Below are 20,459 nucleotides of genomic sequence, written 5' to 3'. Positions count from 1 at the left end.
ATATCATGTATTTTATTATCAAACTAAGGCTCATGGGAGTCATATCATGTATTATATTATCAAACTAAGGCTGGTGGGAGTAATATCTTGTATTATATTATCAAACTAAGGCTGGTGGGAGTCATATCTTGTATTATATTATCAAACTAAGGCTGGTGGGAATCATACCTTGTATTATATTATCACACTAAGGCTGGTGGAAGTCATGTGGTGACCGGTGTTGTGTTGATTTCACAATTTATTATCCACTGCGGTTGACTGACAAGGAGTTTCACTACCTAAAGTCACACAGACCCAGGACAGTGCAGGGAGAAGACACAGCTACAGACGTATATTAGAGTAGAGGTTAGAATTAGAAGTTACTGTATTTTACCACAAGTGTGTTAAGATGTCAGAGGGAGTCTATGAAATCCAAGATAGATTTGAAGACGATGAGCCTGATGCAATGAAGAACATAGACATTGATGGCCAATTATATTCCAACGTAATAGCCTTCAAGCCCAGTCCAAGAGATGGAGTTGTTGCTTCAGGTAAGATTGCACGAACACACACACACACACACACACACACACACAAATTTTCAGTAGTGGAAGAGACCCTCTGGAGTTGCTGCAGTGTGTCTGGGGCTGCTGTGTGTCCTAATAATGTTTGACAGTCAGTGTTTGTTGTCAAGTTATATATTAGCACAATATCAAATGCTCATATTTGATTGTTGTTCCCCCATATGGGTCCCAAAATAGGGAAGTGAAGTGGATCTTTTCAGTCATTCAACCAGCTGTCACTCAAAATCTCCTCGACCAATCAGGTTCATGAAGAGAGAGGGCGGCAGGACATCTAGCAGTTAAGATCGCTAGGCCAGTAACGGAAAGGTTGCTGGTTCGAATTCCCGAGCCGACTACGTGAAAAATCTGTCGATGTGCCCTTAAGCAAGGCACTTAAACATAATTGCTTTTGTAAGTCACTCTGGATAAGAGCGTCTGCTAAATTGGGGGGGCTGAGTGGCGCAGCAGTCTAAAGCACTGCATTGAAGTGCAAGAGCCGTCTCTACAGACCTGTGTTCAATCCTAGGCTGTTTAACCTTTCTGTGACCGGTGGTGTATTGAATAGTTTGGATGAAAAACGTACCCAAATTAAACGGCCTACTACTCGGGCTCAGAACGTAGGATATGCATATTATGCTTTGTTTGAACTACTTATTGGAGGTCAGCCACCAACAACAGACTCTGTCAGACTCCCACACATGCACAGTACCTGCATCATGTGCCACTGCTGGGGGGTGGGAGGCAGTGGATCAAACCATTGTGAGGCAAAGGGCGGGGGGTCGCAATCTTTTGAAACTTAAAAACACGCTATTACTGTTTGGGATAGGGGGCAGTATTTTCACGGCCGGATAAAAAACGTACCCGATTTAATCTGGTTATTACTCCTGCCCAGAAACTAGAATATGCATATAATTAGTAGATTTGGATAGAAAACACTCTGAAGTTTCTAAAACTGTTTGAATGATGTAGCTCAGTTGGTAGAGCATGGTGCTTGCAACGCCAGGGTTGTGGGTTCAATTCCCACGGCGGGCCAGTATGTAAAAATGTAATAAAAATGTATGCACTCTACTGTAAGTCGCTCTGGATAAGAGCGTCTGCTAAATGACTAAAAATGTTGTTTTTTTTAATTACAGAACTCATATGGCAGGCAAAAACCTGAAAAACATCCAACCAGGAAGTTGGAAATCTGGTGCTTGTAGTCTTTTCAAGTCATTGCCTGTCTAACACACAGTGACTTAGGGTTAATTTTACACTTCCTAAGGCTTCCACTAGATGTCAACAGTCTTTAGAACCTAGTTTCAGGCTTTTGCTGTGAACACAGAGCGAACAAGAAGGCCGGGAATTTGGTGACATGAGTTCATTGGCGCGCATTTACATGATGAGGTTGCTATGTTCCATAACATTTTTCAAGACATTGGAATCGTCCGGTTGGAATATTATTGAAGTTTTAAGTTAAAAGGGCCCTAAAGATTGGTGCTAAACAACGTTTGATATGTTTCAACGAACGTAAATATAACTTTTTTTGTCGTGACATTTTGGCTGCGCTTCCTACATTTGGAGTAGCTTACTGAACGCGTAAACAACATAGAGGTATTTGGACATAAATTATGGACTTTATGGAACAAAACAACATTTATTTTGGACCTGGGATCCCTGGAAGTGCCTTCTGATGAAGATCATCAAAAGGTAAGTGAATATTTATAATGCTATTTATGATTTTAGATGACTCCAAAATGGCGGGTATCTGTATTGCTTGATGTCTTTTTCTGAGCGCCGTACTCAGATTATTGCAGTGTGCTTTCCCCGTGAAGCTTTTTTGAAATCTGTCACAGCGGTTGCATAAAGGAGATGTTCATCTATAATTCCTTGAATAACAGTTTAATAGTTTAATATTTTATCAACGTTTATGATGAGTATTTTTGTAAATTGTTGTGCTGATTCACCGCCAGTATTGGAGGCAAAATATTTTCTGAACATCACGCGTCAATGTAAAATGCTGTTTTTGGATATAAATATGAACTTTATCGAACAAAACACACATGTATTGTCTAACATTGAGTCCTAGGAGTGTCATCTGATGAAGATCGTCAAAGGTTAGTGATTAATTTTAGCTGAATTTATGGTTTTTGTGACCCCTCTCCTGCTTGGAAAATGGCTGTGTGGTTTTTCTTGTGTTATCACTGTCCTAACATAATCTAACTTTATGCTTTCGCCGTAAAGCCTTTTTGAAATCGGACAATGTGGTTACATTAAGGAGAAGTGTATCTTTAAAATAGTGTAAAGTAGTCGTATGTTTGAGAACTTTGAATTACGACATTTTGTTGTTTTGAATTTGGCGCTCTGATTTTTCACTGGCTGTTGAATAGTGTGAACCGTGGGTCTGATGGTAGCTTCCCACGTAGCCCTGAGAAGATAACAACCGACCATGATCGGTAGTCCCATAGGGCGGCACACAATTGGCCCAGTGTCGTCCGGGTTAGGGGAAGGTTTGAACGGGGTAAGCCGTCATTGTAAATAAGAACTTGTTCTTAACATACTTACCTAGTTAAATACATTTTTTAAATAAAAAACATTTTAAAAAATGACTAAAGGGTAAATGTAGAGGAGAGCCACGGTGGTTACTGTTGTCATCTCATCCTCACTGGTTAAGACTACACACCCTCAATATCCACTTGGAGCAGTTTATAGTGTCAAATCTATTGTATGGACATTATAATGACCCATGTTTGTAGTCCTGGACCTCCTGAACATGTTGATGTATATTTGGGAGTAAACAGAGGGTCCAAATCAGCAGAAAGGTGAAAGGAAGGTGGAGTTCTGGAAACTCCCTGAATTATCTTGGGGCTGTTACATATGATATTTAATATATGTTAACAGCTAGCCTTTGTTCTCCACTTCCCCTCTATGATCTATATCTTCCTGGTATGATAGTGTCCTGTCCATCATCACAAATAGCAAGTCCCATTCCCTGGGCAGGAGGACTGTGTTGAGATATACTCTGGACAAGGTGACCATGTAGAGACATGGAATGATTTATATTGTGCTGCAGAAAATGGTCTATCAATAACCATTGTAACAATCTCTCACACGCACACACACACATTCACATACACACACACACAAGCACGGACACAAGAAGGCAAACTTGTTATAATTTTTGTATTAGCATAGCAACAACTACACGTGTCTTATTTATGATACTTCCCTAGAGTTAACACCTACAGCAGTCACACAGACAGACACACAGATGACTCCGAGACGGAGATATCACTAGAAGCAGAGACTTAACGTATAGAGGGCTTGCAGTTGACGTACGACGCCTCCTGGTGGCCATGTTGGAAGACCACCACATTAATTCTAGAAGCAGAGACTTAATGTATAGTAGACCTACATAGAAAGAAAGACCCAGGCATTGTTAAAGGTGTCAAAGGTCATCTATGCTGAGCCAGATATGAACAAGAAGGTCAAGTTTGACAGAGTTGAGATGGAGGAGAGGATTGTGGATATCTACGTCAGTGAGAAGACAGCAGACACTGCTCCTAATAATGGACCAGGAGATCCGTACTCAGGTAATACACACTCAACCCTATTAGAGCAGAAGGTCCAAGGTCACCCCCCTAGGATTGTATTCTCCAATGAGTTTTGAGTAGGAGGGGAGGAGAGAAGATGTGAGGAGCAATTGAGGAAATATTAGTTGAGAAAGAGCCCATAGGTAAGTCTGTCATACCACTATTTCACCTCTATGGTGACTTCCTCTCTCACTTTAACCACTAGGTGGAATCATCACTTAACCTTTCAGCACTGTATTCCACCATCAACATGACAGAGAGAGAGGGGGGTGGAAGAGAGAGAGAGAGAGAGAGAGAGAGAGAGAGAGAGAGAGAGAGAGAGAGAGAGAGAGAGAGAGAGAGAGAGAGAGAGAGAACGTTGTCATGGTAGGTTGATTTTACATCACTTTCTCACAGATCCAGTTTTGATATTTTCCACAATTGTAATCATTCCATGTCTTTACAGGGTCATCTAGTCCTATGTTTTTACAGCATTAAAGACACTGTCAAAGATGAGCATACCATTATCAACACATTTTTTTTCTCTCTCTCTTTCCATTACATTTTTAAATGCAAATAGTACTTGGCTTCTATGATACATCTACAGTTCTCATGGAATGACATCCATGAGTCAAAACATATACTTTTAGGAACATGATTGGAAACTCTCTCTCTGTGTTTTTCTTGTAGTCTAGTAATTACTATGCTGATAAAGTCCGACAGTATGTACTGTAACTCACCACTGTGTATTTCCAACCTAGTCTCATTGCATTTTTTTATTATTCTGAACGTAAATCCGAGTCACTCCATTTAGTGTAATATGATAGGTTTCATATGACATATATCAATTTGTGGATGTCCATGATCCATTTTGTATGTTATAAATTACAATGTCTATGATGTTACGAATTACATTTTGTATGATATGTTACGAATTACAATTTGTATATGTTACGAATTTGCAAAAGGTACAATATGTTACGAATGTCCTAAACATATGTATTCTACTAACATTAGCTAGCTGGCTAACATTAGCAAGGCTAGGAGATAACTGTAACTGGTCACTATATTTCCTGTTAATGTGTGAAGCTGTATCTTTAACAACCACAAGTCCCCCTCAACAGGAAGAGAGATGGGGTGAGAAAACATCACTTTAAAGTGTGATTGTTTCTCATTGATGCTATGTACAGTACCTGTGTCCACAGAGCCTGATAGCTCAGGGAAGAGATCCTCCAGAGTTGCTGCAGTGTGTCTGGGGCTGCTGTGTGTTCTCCTACTGGCTGGGATCATAGGCCTGTCTGTCTACTGTACGTCTTAAGTTACAATTCCTACAATTCACTAGCATTCACCTACAATTCACCAGATGATCTATTTTATTGATGCACTTTGTTGTTATAACAGATGATGGGGTCTCTAAGAGCTTCTTAGCCTATAAGACCAACTCATCTGCAGAGATAGAACAGCTACAGACCAGCTACAACAACCTGACTAAAGAGAGAGACCAGCTACAGACCAGTTACAACACCCTGACTAAAGAGAAAGACCAGCTACAGACCAGTTACAACACCCTGACTAAAGAGAGAGACCAGCTACAGACCAGTTACAACACCATGACTAAAGAGAGAGACCAGCTACAGACCAGTTACAACAACCTGACTAAAGAGAGAGCCAACCTACAGACTGAGAGAGATTTTCTTAGCAGGTGGCTTACCAATCTCGGTGAGTAAACCTACAGTAATAAATTATCATTAACAATACACAACTGATCATGAGTCTGTGTTCTTTCATTAAGTGTCCAGTGTGATAAATTGAAGGAAATTTGTATTTTCATCATTATTTTCAAACCTGTCTTGAAGGCTGGCAGAAGTTTGAATCCAGTTGGTACTTCCTGTCAACTGAGTCTAAAACCTGGAAGGAGAGCAGAGAGGACTGTCTGAAGAGAGGAGCAGACCTGGTGATCATAAACAGTGATATGGAACAGGTGAGAGGGAGAGGGAGAGGGTGTGCAGGGGGTAGATATGATCAAACATAAACATCTGTTTATTTATCTTTCTCAACAACAGACATTTCTCTTCAACCTCAAGAAGAGAGTCTGGATTGGTCTGACTGACTCTGTTAATGAGGGGACCTGGAAATGGGTGGACGGCACCCCACTGACCACAGGGTGAGAGATGATAACTAATCTGTCAATAAGGCTCCTTTCAACCTTTTTCTATGCAGGTTACTGATATTGATGATAGCAGTCAACACAGTTAACTATCAGATGACAAATGTCTACATATTATTTAGTATTATGATGTTATAACTGTGATGTCTTATTGTTGTTAATCCTGTAGGTACTTGTATTAACAAGGTAGGTACTGGTATTAACCATGATATCTGACTGTTGTTAACCCTGTAGGTACTGGTATTAACCATGATATCTGACTGTTGTTAACCCTGTAGGTACTGGTATTAACAATGATATCTGACTGTTGTTAACCCTGTAGGTACTGGTATTAACCATGATATCTGACTGTTTTTAACCCTGTAGGTACTGGTATTAACCATGATATCTGACTGTTGTTAACCCTGTAGGTACTGGTATTAATCATGATATCTGACTGTTTTTAACCCTGTAGGTACTGGTATTAACCGTGATATCTGACTGTTTTTAACCCTGTAGGTACTGGTATTAACCGTGATATCTGACTGTTTTTAACCCTGTAGGTACTGGTATTAACCATGATATCTGACTTTTTTTAACCCTGTAGGTACTGGTATGCCAAACAGCCTGATAATGCAGGTCCTAATGGGGACGAGGACTGTGCTGAGATACACAAAAATCAGAGTCCTCTAAAGGCATGGAATGACATGTCATGTGGCAGCAAACTCAACTGGGTTTGTGAGAAAGTGTTTTAAAATCACCATGGCAACATGCTGTAACACATACAGTAGACTACAGTGCACAGAACTTCCTCCTCTGTCTCTGTCTCTCTCTCTCTTTGTCTCAAACTCATGCACACAAATGTTGTATTTGTTTGTATTAATATATTAATAAAAGTCCTACTTGTTTCCTGATATTGTAGCTTCCTGTTTACCAGAGACAACATGAAGATAGTACATCAGACTCTGCTATATGGGTCTCAAAAGAGGGAAGTGAAGTTGTTATTTTCAGTTGTTCAACCAGCTGTCACTCAAAACCTCCTCCACTAATCAGGTTCATTAAGAGAGAACAGAGCTGCGTCCGTTTCTGTCGCCATCTCCTCCTCATTGGTTAAGACTACCCACCCTCAATATCCACTTGGAGCAGTTTGTAGTGTCAAATCTATTGTATGGACATTGTAATGACCCATGTTTGTAGTCCTGGACCTCCTGAACATGTTGATGTATATTTGGGAGTAAACAGAGGGTCCAAATCAGCAGAAAAGTGAAAGGAAGGGGGAGTTCTGGAAACTCTCTGAATTATCTTGGGGCTGTTTCATATGATATTTAATATATGTTAGCAGCTAGCCTTTGTTCTCCACTTCCCCTCTATATCTTCCTGGTATGATAGTGTCCTGTCCATCATCACAAATAGCAAATCCCATTCCCTGGGCAGGAGGACTGTGTTGAGATATACTCTGGACAAGATGACCATGTAGAGACATGGAATGATTTATATTGTGCTGCAGAAAATATTTTAACAATAACCACTGAAACAATCTCTCACATGCGCACTTGCACACAGGTACGCACACAAGTATGCAAACTTGTTATATTTTTTGTATTAGCATAGACACAACTACCCATGTCATCATGTTGATACTTCCCTAGAGTTAAAACCTACAGCAGTCCCACAGACAGAGACACACAGATCACTCAGAGACAGAGATATCACAAGAAGCAGAGACTTAATGTATAGTTTACCTGCATAGAAAGAAAGACCCAGGCATTGTTAAAGATGTCAAAGGTCATCTATGCTGAACCAGATATGAACAAATCTGATTTTGGTGAAGGCTAAACTTGCCGGGTGTCTAAATAGCTAGCCCGTGATGGCTGGGCTATGTACTTAGAATATTGCAAAATGTGCTTTCACCAAAAAGCTATTTTAAAATCGGACATATCGAGTGCATAGAGGAGTTCTGTATCTATAATTCTTAAAATAATTGTTATGCTTTTTGTGAACGTTTATCGTGAGTAATTTAGTAAATTGTTAGTAAATTCCCCGGAAGTTTGCTAGTTCGCTAGTTCTGAACGTCACATGCTAATGTAAAAAGCTGTTTTTTGATATAAATATGAACTTGATTGAACAAAACATGCATGTATTGTATAACATAATGTCCTAGGTATGTCATCTGATGAAGATCATCAAAGGTTAGTGCTGCATTTAGCTGTCTTCTGGGTTTTTGTGACATTATATGCTAGCTTGAAAAATGGGTGTCTGATTATTTCTGGCTGGGTACTCTGCTGACATAATCTAATGTTTTGCTTTCGCTGCAAAGCCTTTTTGAAATCGGACAGTGTGGTTAGATAAAGGAGAGTCTTGTCTTTAAAATGCTGTGAAATAGTCATATGTTTGAAAAATTGAAGTTTTTGTATTTTTGAGGAATTTGTCATTCGCGCCACGCCTATCATTGGATATTGGAGCAGGTGTTCCGCTAGCGGAACGTCTAGATGTAATGGTGTAAAATAGTCATATGTTTGAAAAATGTAAGTTTTGGGATTTTTTAGGAATTTGTAATTCGAGCCACGCCTATCATTGGATATTGGAGCAGGTGTTCCTCTAGCGGAACGTCTAGATGTAAGAGGTTTAACCCATCAGAGTCTAAGCCCCATTTTAGTCCCCTTCAACGTAGAAACGGCCAACAAAAATGGAGGAACCTTTACCGTCCAAGCCACCAACAATCGCAGATTCACTTCTTCCTTCCCTGCCATCATCTCCATGGTGACTGGGGGCGGTGGGGCCAACGGTACGGTGAGCCTCATGGCGCCCACCAGCACCTCGTCAGGAACAGATGTTACCCTGTCCGTTGTCAGTAAAGTAAAGGTCTTGTTTCAAAACTCTACAATGGCATCCCTTTCTCATATCCTCTCTCCCTCACAGTCACTGATTTGAAAGGAATTGGTTGCTGTAAGATACCAGTTGTTTTCAGCTACATTAGCTCTCTCTCTCTCTATCCCCTCTTCCCTCTTCCTCCCTTCTTCTTCCCTCCCTTCCTCCCTCCAGGTGACAGATTTTACCACTCCCCACAACGGGCTACCAGGCATCTCCTCCAAGGGGCCAGGGATCGATTGCTCCTACAGTTTTGTTTCGGTACTGCAGTTAAACGGATGCCCGGCCCCATAAAACATCTCCCACACACGGCCACACAGACAATTCAGATTAGAAAATGACCTAATAAGACTCTTTAGTCATCACCTTTGCGCAGAAAAAACATCCATTGTATCATTCAAATAATTGTCGCTGAGGCCGATTATTCATCCAATGTCTGCCATGTTTTTGGATGACGTCGTTGCTGCTTGCGCTGCTCCCTGTGCACACTGAGTGCTTGTGCGCATGTGATGTTGGGCTGTGTAAACTGGATGCAACCCAGATATGGATGTCCATGAACCTGCGTATAAGAATGTGAATAGCTTGAAAACAACGGGAAGACATCTTGGACACAGTCTTCAGTTCTTAAAATACCTCAGTGGTTTCCTCCAACTGCCCGTTAGCATGCAGCTCCTCAAACTGGCAGCTCTCTGCCAACCTCACCGACGGTATCAACAGAACGGGCATCGTCTGTGTCACCCTATGCCAGGGCAACGGGACCCTCAACACTTCTACGTGGTGGGCCCCAGGGCCGATAACATGACCCAGGTGGCCAACAGCAACACCTGCTTTTCAAAGAAGGTAGAACTGATGGTGGTGGACAGCGCAGGCAACGTGGGTGTGTGTCTGGGCTCAGTGAAGGACTCTGTTGGAGTGGTTGTGAGCTCTACAGCCCAGGGACAGGTTTCCATTCTTAAGGCTAAGTCCATTATTATTACCATAGCATCCTATTGTTCTAAGATTAACTTAGCCTTAATATGCTTTTGGGGAAAAGGGCGCAGGTCTCTGTCACCAACACTACAGCTGTACCTGTAGTTAGTACTGCATCCACCCAGGTCTCTGTCACCAACACTACAACTGTACCTGTAGTTAGTACTACATCCACCCAGGTCTCTGTCACCAACACTACATCTTTACCTGTAGTTAGTACTACATCCACCCAGGTCTCTGTCACCAACACTACAGCTGTACCTGTAGTTAGTACAACATCCACCCAGGTCTCTGTCACCAACACTACAGCTGTACCTGTAGTTAGTACTGCATCCACCCAGGTCTCTGTCACCAACACTACAGCTGTACCTGTAGTTAGTACTACATCCACCCGGGTCTCCGTCACCAACAGTACAGCTGTACCTGTAGTTAGTACTACATCCACCCAGGTCTCTGTCACCAACACTACAGCTGTACCTGTAGTTAGTACTACATACACCCAGGTCTCTGTCACCAACACTACAGCTGTACCTGTAGTTAGTACTACATCCACCCAGGTCTCTGTCACCAACACTACAGCTGTAACTGTAGTTAGTACTATATCCACCAGAGGGACACCTTTGACTCTGTCCCTGTATCTAAGGATCTGTGTGATGCTTTCTCTCCTCCTGTGGAACAGAGTAGAGCTATAGAGTTGTATAATAGTTCATGTAGGAAGATGTCATGTGGAACAGTGGAGTCAGTGCAGAGAGAGTTGTGTCATTAGATGTAACCAGTATGTATATGTTATGTTGTATTGAAAGTCAGGGTGGAAATATGAACGTTTTATCATAATACATGTGAAGGGTTTTTATTCTTCTTTCTATTCTCTTAAAACTGAAACTATGGAGATATTGTCAGAACTTCTGCTTTTTCATTCTGAGTAACTCTTCATAGTCAGCATCGATAGAACAAAGAATCCTATGTGGTCATCGGTGGCCGGTCACACTTCGGGGGGAAGTTTCCCCTTGGTACAGATCTAGGATCAGCTTTCCCTCCCCCAATCTTAACCTTAACCATTAGTGGTGGAAATGTAAAACCAACCTAAGACCAGCATCTAGGGGACACTTCTCCCTACACCACCGTAGGGAGCCATAATGTGTTCTCCATTTGAAGGCTGGTGGTGCTGTAAACTCAGTCAGGATATATGTAGTGTATATGTCAATTAACAGGATCCCAATTTATTTTAGCACATCCAAAATTCAGACCCTGTGAATTCACACGTACATCATATAGCATGATATATAGTCATTCAATGTAGTTTATTATCAAACTAAGGCTGGTGGGAGTCATATCATGTATTATATTATCAAACTAAGGCTGGTGGGAGTCATATAATGTGTTATATTATCAAACTAAGGCTGGTGGGAGTCATATAATGTATTATATTATCAAACTAAGGCTGATGGGAGTCATATCGTGAAGTATATTATAAACTAAGACTGGTGGGAGTCATATCATGTAGTATATTATCACACTAAGGCTGGTGGGAGTCATATCATGTAGTATATTATCAAACTAAGACTGGTGGGAGTCATATCATGTATTATATTATCACACTAAGACTGGTGGGAGTCACATCATGTATTATATTATCACACTAAGACTGGTGGAAGTCACATGGTGGCCAGTGTTGTGTTGATTTCACAATGTATCATTCACTGTGGTTGACTGATAAAGAGTTTCACTACCTAAAGTCACACAAACACAGGACAATGCAGGGAGAAGACACAGCTACAGACGTATATTAGAGTTTAGGTTAGAAGTAGAAGTTACTGTTCTTGATCACAAGTGTGTTAAGATGTCAGAGGGAGTCTATGAAATCCCAGATAGATTTGAAGACGATGAGCCTGATGCAATGAAGAACACAGACATTGATGGCCAATTATATTCCAACATAAATGCCTTCAAGCCCAGTCGAAGAGATGGAATTGTTGCTTCAGGTAAGATTGCACGAACACACACACACACACACACACACACACACAAATTACACACACACACACACACACACACACACATTAAACAGGTGAGATTACCCTGTAGTACTAGACCTTTGTGTCCCATTCCTGGATGATACAGTACAACACATTACCAAAGATTTAGCTTTAATAATTTGTGATACAGTACATTTTCAGTGGTGGAAGAGACCCTCTGGAGTTGCTGCAGTGTGTCTGGGGCTGTTGTGTGATCTCCTAATAATCTTTGACAGTCAGTCTTTGTTGTGAAGTTATATATAAGCACAATATGAAATGCTCATATATGATTGTTGTTCCCACATATGGGTCCCAAAAGAGGGAAATGAAGTGGATCTTTTCAGTCATTCAACCAGCTGTCACTCAAAATCTCCTCGACCAATCAGGCTCATGAAGAGAGAGGGCTGCAGGACATCTAGCAGTTAAGATTGCTAGGCCAGTAACAGAAAGGTTGCTGGTTAGAATTCCTGAGCCGACAAAGTGAAAAATCTGTCGATGTGCCCTTGAGCAAGGCACTTAAACATAATTGCTTTTGTAAGTCACTCTGGATAAGAGCGTCTGCTAAATTGGGGGGCTGAGTGGCACAGTGGTCTAAAGCACTGCATTGAAGTGCAACAGCCGTCACTACAGACCTGTGTTTAATCCCAGGCTGTATAACAACAGACCATGATCGGTAGTCCCATAGGGTGGCGCACAATTGGCCCAGCGTCGTCCGGGTTAGGGGAAGGTTTGGCTGGGGTAGGCTGTCATTGTAACTTGTTCTTAACTTACTTACCTAGTTAAATACGTTTTTTAAATAAAAAACATTTTAAAAAATGGCTAAAGGGTAAATGTAGAGGAGTTACTGTTGTCATCTCATCCTCACTGGTTAAGACTACCCACATTCAATATCTACTTGGATCTGTTTATAGTGTCAAATCTATTAAATGGACATTATAAGGACCCATGTTTGTAGTCCTGGACCTCCTGAACATGTTGATGTATATTTGGTAGTAAACAGAGGGTCCAAATCAGCAGAAAGGTGAAAGGAATGTGGAGTTCTGGAAACTCCCTGAATTATCGTGAGGCTGTTACATATGATATTTAATATATGTTAACAGCTAGCCTTTGTTCTCCACTTCCCCTCTATGATCTATATCTTCCTGGTATAATAGTGTCCTGTCCATCATTACAAATAGCATACATACATACACATACACACATACACAAGCACGGACACAAGAAGGCAAACTTGTTATATTTTTTGTATTAGCATAGCAACAACTACCCGTGTTATATTTATGATACTTCCCTAGAGTTAACACCTACAGTAGTCACACAGACAGAGACACACAGATCACTCAGAGACAGAGATATCACTGGAAGCAGAGACTTAACATGTAGAGGGCTTGCAGTTGTCGTACAACGCCTCCATGTGGCCATGTTGGAAGACCACCACATTAATTCTAGAAGCAGAGACTTAATGTATAGTAGACCTACATAGAAAGAAAGACCCAGGCATTGTTAAAGATGTCAAAGGTAATCTATGCTGAGCCAGATATGAACAAGAAGGTCAAGTTTGACAGAGTTAAGATGGAGGAGAGGATGGACCAGGAGTGGAACAGGAGACCAGTACTCGGGTAACACACACTCAACCCTATTAGAGCAGAAGGTCCAAGGTCGCTCACCTAGGATTGTATTCTCCAATGAGTTCTGAGTAGGAGGGGAGGAGAGAGGATGTGAGGAGGAATTGAGGAAATATTAGTTGAGAAAGAGCCCATAGGTAAGTCTATCATACCGCTATTTCACCTCTATGGTGACTTCCTCTCTCACTTTAACCACTAGGTGGAATCATCACTTAACCATTCAGCACTGTATTCCACCATCAACATGACAGAGAGAGAGAGAGAGAGAGCGAGAGAGAGGGGGTGAGGGGGGTGGAAGAGAGGGAGAGAGGGAGAGAGAGAGAAAGAGAGAGAGAGAGAGAGAGAGAGAGAGAGAGAGAGGACGTTGTCATAGTAGGTTGATGTTACATCACTTTCTCACAGATCCAGTTTTGATATTTTCCACAATTGTAATCATTCCATGTCTTTACAGGGTCATCTAGTCCTATGGTTTTACAGCATTAAAGACACTGTCAAAGATGAGCATACCATTATCAAAAAAAAATGTATCTCTCTCTTAGCATTACATTTTCAAATGCAATTAGTACTTGGCTTCTATGATACATCTACAGTTCTCATGGAATGACATCCATGAGTCAAAACATATATTTTTAAGAACATGATTGGAAACTCTCACTCTCAGTGTTTTTCTTGGAGTCTAGTAATTACTATGCTGATAAAGTCCTACAGTATGTACTGTAACTCGCCACTCTGTATTTCCAACCTAGTCTCAAAACATTTCGTATTATTCTGTATGTAAATCAGAGACACTCCATTTGAATATGATACATTACCTTTCATATGGTATGTATCAATTTGTGGATGCCCGTCATCCATTTTGTATGATATGTTACAAATTACAATGTGTATGATATGTTACGAATTTGCAAAAACATACAATATGCTACGGAATATCCTAAACATTTGAATTCTACTAACATTTGCTAGCTGGTAGTAATTACTATGTTGACGGTTGCATTCAGTGATATGGAGGAGAGGAGATAAGAGGAGAGGAGACAGGAGGAGAGGAGATAAGAGTATAGGACGAGAGGAGATCAGAGGAGAGGAGATAGGAGGAGATATGAGGAGGTGAGGAGCTAGGAGGAGAGGGGAGACTATTTGAGATAGAGCCTTAGTGTCAGAGAGAGACATAGAGGAGGAAGAAGAAAATTAAGAGAATGAGGAAGAGAGAGAAAAAATAAGACAAATAATTGTTGTGTTTATACTGTGAACCATCAGATCCTCCTCTCCACCCTCTCCGAGTTGGGTATCTCCGGCGCGGCTCACTCTTGGATTGCGTCCTATCTGACAGGTCGCTCCTACCAGGTGGCGTGGCGAGAATCCATCTCCGCACCACGTGCTCTCACCACTGGTGTCCCCCAGGGCTCAGTTCTAGGCCCTCTCCTATTCTCGCTATGCACCAAGTCACTTGGCTCTGTCATATCCTCACATGGTCTCTCCTATCATTGCTACGCAGACGACACACAATTAATCTTCTCCTTTCCCCCTTCTGATAACCAGGTGGCGAATCGCATCTCTGCATGTCTGGCAGACATATCAGTGTGGATGACGGATCACCACCTCAAGCTGAACCTCGGCAAGACGGAGCTGCTCTTCCTCCCGGGGAAGGACTGCCCTTTCCATGATCTCGCCATCACGGTGGACAACTCCATTGTGTCCTCCTCCCAGAGTGCTAAGAGCCTTGGCGTGACCGTGGACAACACCCTGTCGTTCTCCGCTAACATCAAGGCGGTGACCCGATCCTGTAGGTTCATGCTATACAACATTCGCAGAGTACGACCCTGCCTTACACAGGAAGCGGCGCAGGTCCTAATCCAGGCACTTGTCATCTCCCGTCTGGATTACTGAAACTCCCTGTTGGCGGGGCTCCCTGCCTGTGCCATTAAACCCCTACAACTCATCCAGAACGCCGCAGCCCGTCTGGTGTTCAACCTTCCCAAGTTCTCTCACGTCACCCTGCTCCTCCACACTGGCTTCCAGTTGAAGCTCGCATCTGCTACAAGACCATGTTGCTTGCCTACGGAGCTGTGAGGGGAACGGCACCTTCGTACCTTCAGGCTCTGATCAGGCCCTACACCCAAACAAGGGCACTGCGTTCATCCACCTCTGGCCTGCTGGCCCCCCTACCTCTGCGGAAGCACAGTTCCCGCTCAGCCCAGTCAAAACTGTTCGCTGCTCTGGCACCCCAATGGTGGAACAAGCTCCCTCACGACGCCAGGACAGCGGAGTCAATCACCACCTTCCGTAGACACCTGAAACCCCACCTCTTTAAGGAATACCTGGGATAGGATAAAGTAATCCTTCTAAACCCCCCCCCCCCCACCGAAAATATATAGATGTACTATTGTAAAGTGCTTGTTCCACTGGATATCATAAGGTGAATGCACCAATTTGTAAGTCGCTCTGGATAAGAGCGTCTGCTAAATGACGTAAATGTAAATGTTTAGATTTAGAGGAGAGTATGTAGACATACTGTACTCTGGAAAATGATTCTTCTTTATTTTTATTAGAAACATGTCATGTGATTTTGCAAAAAAAGCGTGACCAATTATTAGCCTATGCTTATCACTTTAATATTAAGAATAACAAAGCACAGATTAATAAATGAAGGAACAAAGTTCTTTAACAAGGTCTACCAGCTTCCTAATTGAATGTGATTGGATACTTAAAACAGTGTGACCTGGACACACACAGAGGGCAGAACATTACTGAGAGGAAACACACACACTCACACAAAATCAATGCTAATAAAAGGTGAGAATGACTCACAACCTTCACTGTACAAGGGACAACATGTAGGTTACCAACAGCAACACAATGTACCATACACCAGTGGACCTGTCTGCTACATACCTACACACTCATCATGGTGTCTATCTGCTATTGTGTCTCTTCCTGGAGGTTGCTGTCTGCTCAAACCACTGGTTAAGAAAATGTTGAGTGGTCTGAATACTTTCCAAAAGCACATAGCATATATGCTTGGTATCTAACTGTGCATCTCTGAGGTTAACTGAATAATTGAATGCTAGACATTGATTGCAAAATATTAGCTCCTTGTTCCTCAGCCTCTTAATAATTGCATAACGGTAAACCTAGACACGTGCATTTTATAGTATTCCGAGTGGTGACGCAAGGCTTGCAACCTTGGCTATATTCCCTCTGGATACCATTCTGGGCCTATAGCATTCACATGATAATGTAGTCAGATTGACTAATGTAGTTTATTATTATTATATTCAAATAATGTTTGGATAATTTCCATCCACCTACATAATAGTGACTCATCCAATTGATGGGGATTTTCTGTATTACACTACAATGTTATCAGCATCAGCTCTTTCTCCCTATTCTTCACATTCATTTTAGAGCACCGGGGTTGGTGACACAAAGGGTTAAGGTGTGAAGTCCTCCCTACATCTATAACACTGTACGTTCTCAGACACAACAGACTGTTAAACTAAAGCAGCAGTTTAACAGGATGTATGAGGTGTGAAGTCCTCCCTACATCTATAACACTGTACGTTCTCAGACACAACAGACTGTTAAACTAAAGCAGCTGTTTAACAGGATATGCAACATAATATACTGTCTGTTGTACTGTGTGTAGATACATAAAGTACCAAAGTATACTTTAAGGGGGCAATTAGAATGAACCTTTATACGGAGCAGTCTGAGGAGATTTATGCTAATGTTGACAGGAAGAGCTGTGGACAGGATACAGTGAACAGGATCATAGATAAACAACCTGAATCTCAGAACACTGGTAAGTACACTGTAGTCATAGAGACACACACATGTAAGTTTAAACTAATGGTTATTATCCTTCCACTTGCTGCATAAACAATTGTGCCTATGTTAATGTGATGAGGAAGGCCGATGCCCTACGCTCCAAGGCTTCAAAATTCAACTGAGTAAAATAAACTGTAACAAACAGATTATTAAATATTCAAAAACGGAATACATTGTGTCTTCCAAATATAGGTCTTACTTCACAAGGGAAAGCTTTTGAATTGATATACTTGTGGAAAAGGATACATGAAACGTTGTTCCTTTAAGACTAGAGGTTAAATGTTCTGAAATGTTTGAGGCTCTGTATTTTAGGATGTATACTAACTGCTGAAACATTCATTTCCATGTTCATAAAGTCCAATGCAAATCGCCACTGTGTATTTCCAACCTGGTCTCAATGCATTTTTTATTATTATGTACGTAAATCCGAGTCACTCCATTTAGTGTAATATGATAGGTTTAATATGACATGTATCAATTTGTGGATGTCCATGATCCATTTTGTATGTTATAAATTACAATTTCTATTATGTTACGAATTACATTTTGTATGACATGTTACGAATTACAATTTGTATATGTTACGAATTTGCAAAATGTACAATACGTTACGAATGTCCTAAACATATAAATTCTACTAACATCAGATAGCTGGCTAACGTTAGCAAGGCTAGGAGATAACTGTAACTGGTCACTATATCTCCTGTTAATGTGTGAAGCTGTATCTTTAACAACCACAAGTCCCCACCAACAGGAAGAGAGATGGGTTGAGAAAACATAACTTTAAAAGTGTGATTGTGTCTCATTGATGATGCTATGTACAGTACCTGTGTCCACAGAGCCTGATAGCTCAGGGAACAGATCCTCCAGAGTTGTTGCAGTGTGTCTGGGGCTGCTGTGTGTTCTACTGGCTGGGATCATAGGCCAGTCTGTCTACTGTAAGTCTTAAATTACAATTCCTACAATTCACCAGCATTCACCTACAATTCACCAGATTATCTATTTTATTGATACACTTGGTTGTTGTTATAACAGATGATGGGGTCTCTAAGAGCTTCTTAGCCTATAAGACCAACTCATCTGCAGAGATAGAAGAGCTACAGACCAGCTACAACAACCTGACTAAAGAGAGAGACCAGCTACAGACCAGTTACAACACCCTGACTAAAGAGAGAGACCAGCTACAGACCAGTTACAACACTCTGACTAAAGAGAGAGACCAGCTACAGACCAGTTACAACACCCTGACTAAAGAGAGAGACCAGCTACAGACCAGTTACAACACCATCACTAAAGAGAGAGACCAGCTACAGACCAGTTACAACACCCTGACTAAAGAGAGAGACCAGCTACAGACCAGTTACAACACCATCACTAAAGAGAGAGACAAGCTACAGACTGAGAGAGATTTTCTTAGCGGGAGGCTTACCAATCTCGGTGAGTAAACCTACAGTAATAAATTATCATTAACAATACACAACTGATCATGAGTCTGTGTTCTTTCATTAAGTGTCCAGTGTGATAAATTGAAGGAAATTCGTATTTTCATCAATATTTTCAAACCTGTCCGGAAGGCTGGCAGAAGTTTGAATCCAGTTGGTACTTCCTGTCTACTGAGTCTAAAACCTGGAAGGAGAGCAGAGAGGACTGTCTGAAGAGAGGAGCAGACCTGGTGATCATAAACAGTGATACGGAACAGGTGAGAGGCAGAGGGAGAGGGATGAGTGTGCAGGGGTAGATATGATCAAACCAATACATCTCTATATTTATCTTTATGAACAACAGGAGTTTCTCTTCAACCTCAAGAGGAGAGTCTGGATTGGTCTGACTGACTCTGTTAATGAGGGGACCTGGAAATGGGTAGACGACACCCCACTGACCACAAGGTGAGAGATGATAACTAATCTGTCAATAAGGCTCCATTCAACCTTTTTCTATGCAGGTTACTGATATTGATGATAGCAGTCAACAGTTAACTATCAGATGACAAATGTCTACATATTATTTAGTATTATGATGTTGTAACTGATGTTTGACTGTTTTTAACCCTGTAGCTACTGGTATTCACCATGATATCTGATTGTTTTAACCCTGTAGGTACTGGTATTAACCATGATATCTGACTGTTTTTAACCCTGTAGGTACTGGTATTAACCATGAAATCTGACTGTTTTTAACCCTGTAGGTACTGGTATGAACCATGATATCTGACTGTTTTTAACCCTGTAGGTACTGGTATTAACCATGATATCTGACTGTTGTTAACCCTGTAGGTACTGGTATTAACCATGATATCTGACTGTTTTTAACCCTGTAGGTACTGGTATGCCAAACAGCCTGATAATGCAGGTCCTAATGGGGACGAGGACTGTGCTGAGATACACAAAGATCAGAGTCCTCTAAAGGCATGGAATGACATGTCATGTCACCAACACTACAGCTGTACCTGTAGTTAGTACTGCATCCACCCAGGTCTCTGTCACCAACACTACAACTGTACCTGTAGTTAGTACTACATCCACCCAGGTCTCTGTCACCAACACTACATCTTTACCTGTAGTTAGTACTACATCCACCCAGGTCTCTGTCACCAACACTACAGCTGTACCTGTAGTTAGTACAACATCCACCCAGGTCTCTGTCACCAACACTACAGCTGTACCTGTAGTTAGTACTGCATCCACCCAGGTCTCTGTCACCAACACTACAGCTGTACCTGTAGTTAGTACTACATCCACCCGGGTCTCCGTCACCAACAGTACAGCTGTACCTGTAGTTAGTACTACATCCACCCAGGTCTCTGTCACCAACACTACAGCTGTACCTGTAGTTAGTACTACATACACCCAGGTCTCTGTCACCAACACTACAGCTGTACCTGTAGTTAGTACTACATCCACCCAGGTCTCTGTCACCAA

At 41.6% G+C, this 20,459-nt stretch overlaps 2 protein-coding genes across 3 annotated transcripts; both read left to right on the top strand.

The window, feature by feature from the left end:
• Positions 1–286: 286 nt before the first annotated feature.
• On the top strand, positions 287–7,150 carry LOC145881532 (uncharacterized). Its single transcript, XM_082978528.1, has 6 exons — positions 287–530; positions 5,296–5,397; positions 5,492–5,809; positions 5,947–6,071; positions 6,154–6,254; positions 6,844–7,150. Exons 1-6 carry the CDS (start codon positions 389–391, stop codon positions 6,989–6,991), a joined length of 936 nt encoding a protein of 311 aa, XP_082834654.1. The 5' UTR covers positions 287–388; the 3' UTR covers positions 6,992–7,150.
• Positions 7,151–11,814: 4,664 nt separating this feature from the next.
• LOC145881531 (uncharacterized) lies at positions 11,815–20,139 on the top strand. 2 transcript variants are annotated; one of them, XM_082978526.1, is made up of 7 exons: positions 11,815–12,055; positions 15,253–17,515; positions 18,366–18,479; positions 18,577–18,978; positions 19,116–19,240; positions 19,327–19,427; positions 19,859–20,139. In XM_082978526.1, the coding sequence occupies exons 2-7, from the start codon at positions 17,401–17,403 to the stop codon at positions 19,995–19,997; spliced, it is 996 nt and encodes a 331-aa protein (XP_082834652.1). In that variant the 5' UTR covers positions 11,815–12,055; positions 15,253–17,400; the 3' UTR covers positions 19,998–20,139. The 2 variants fall into 2 exon arrangements, with proteins under 2 accessions (XP_082834652.1, XP_082834653.1); XM_082978527.1 differs by having other exon boundaries at positions 18,381–18,479; positions 19,859–20,138.
• Positions 20,140–20,459: the final 320 nt, after the last annotated feature.

Source organism: Salmo salar, chromosome 08, assembly GCF_965601325.2.
Source record: "Salmo salar chromosome 08, fSalSal1, whole genome shotgun sequence".
Taxonomy (NCBI): Eukaryota; Metazoa; Chordata; class Actinopteri; order Salmoniformes; family Salmonidae; genus Salmo; species Salmo salar.
Note: the sequence above shows the minus strand (reverse complement) of the source record. Positions and strands in the feature narration are given on the sequence as shown.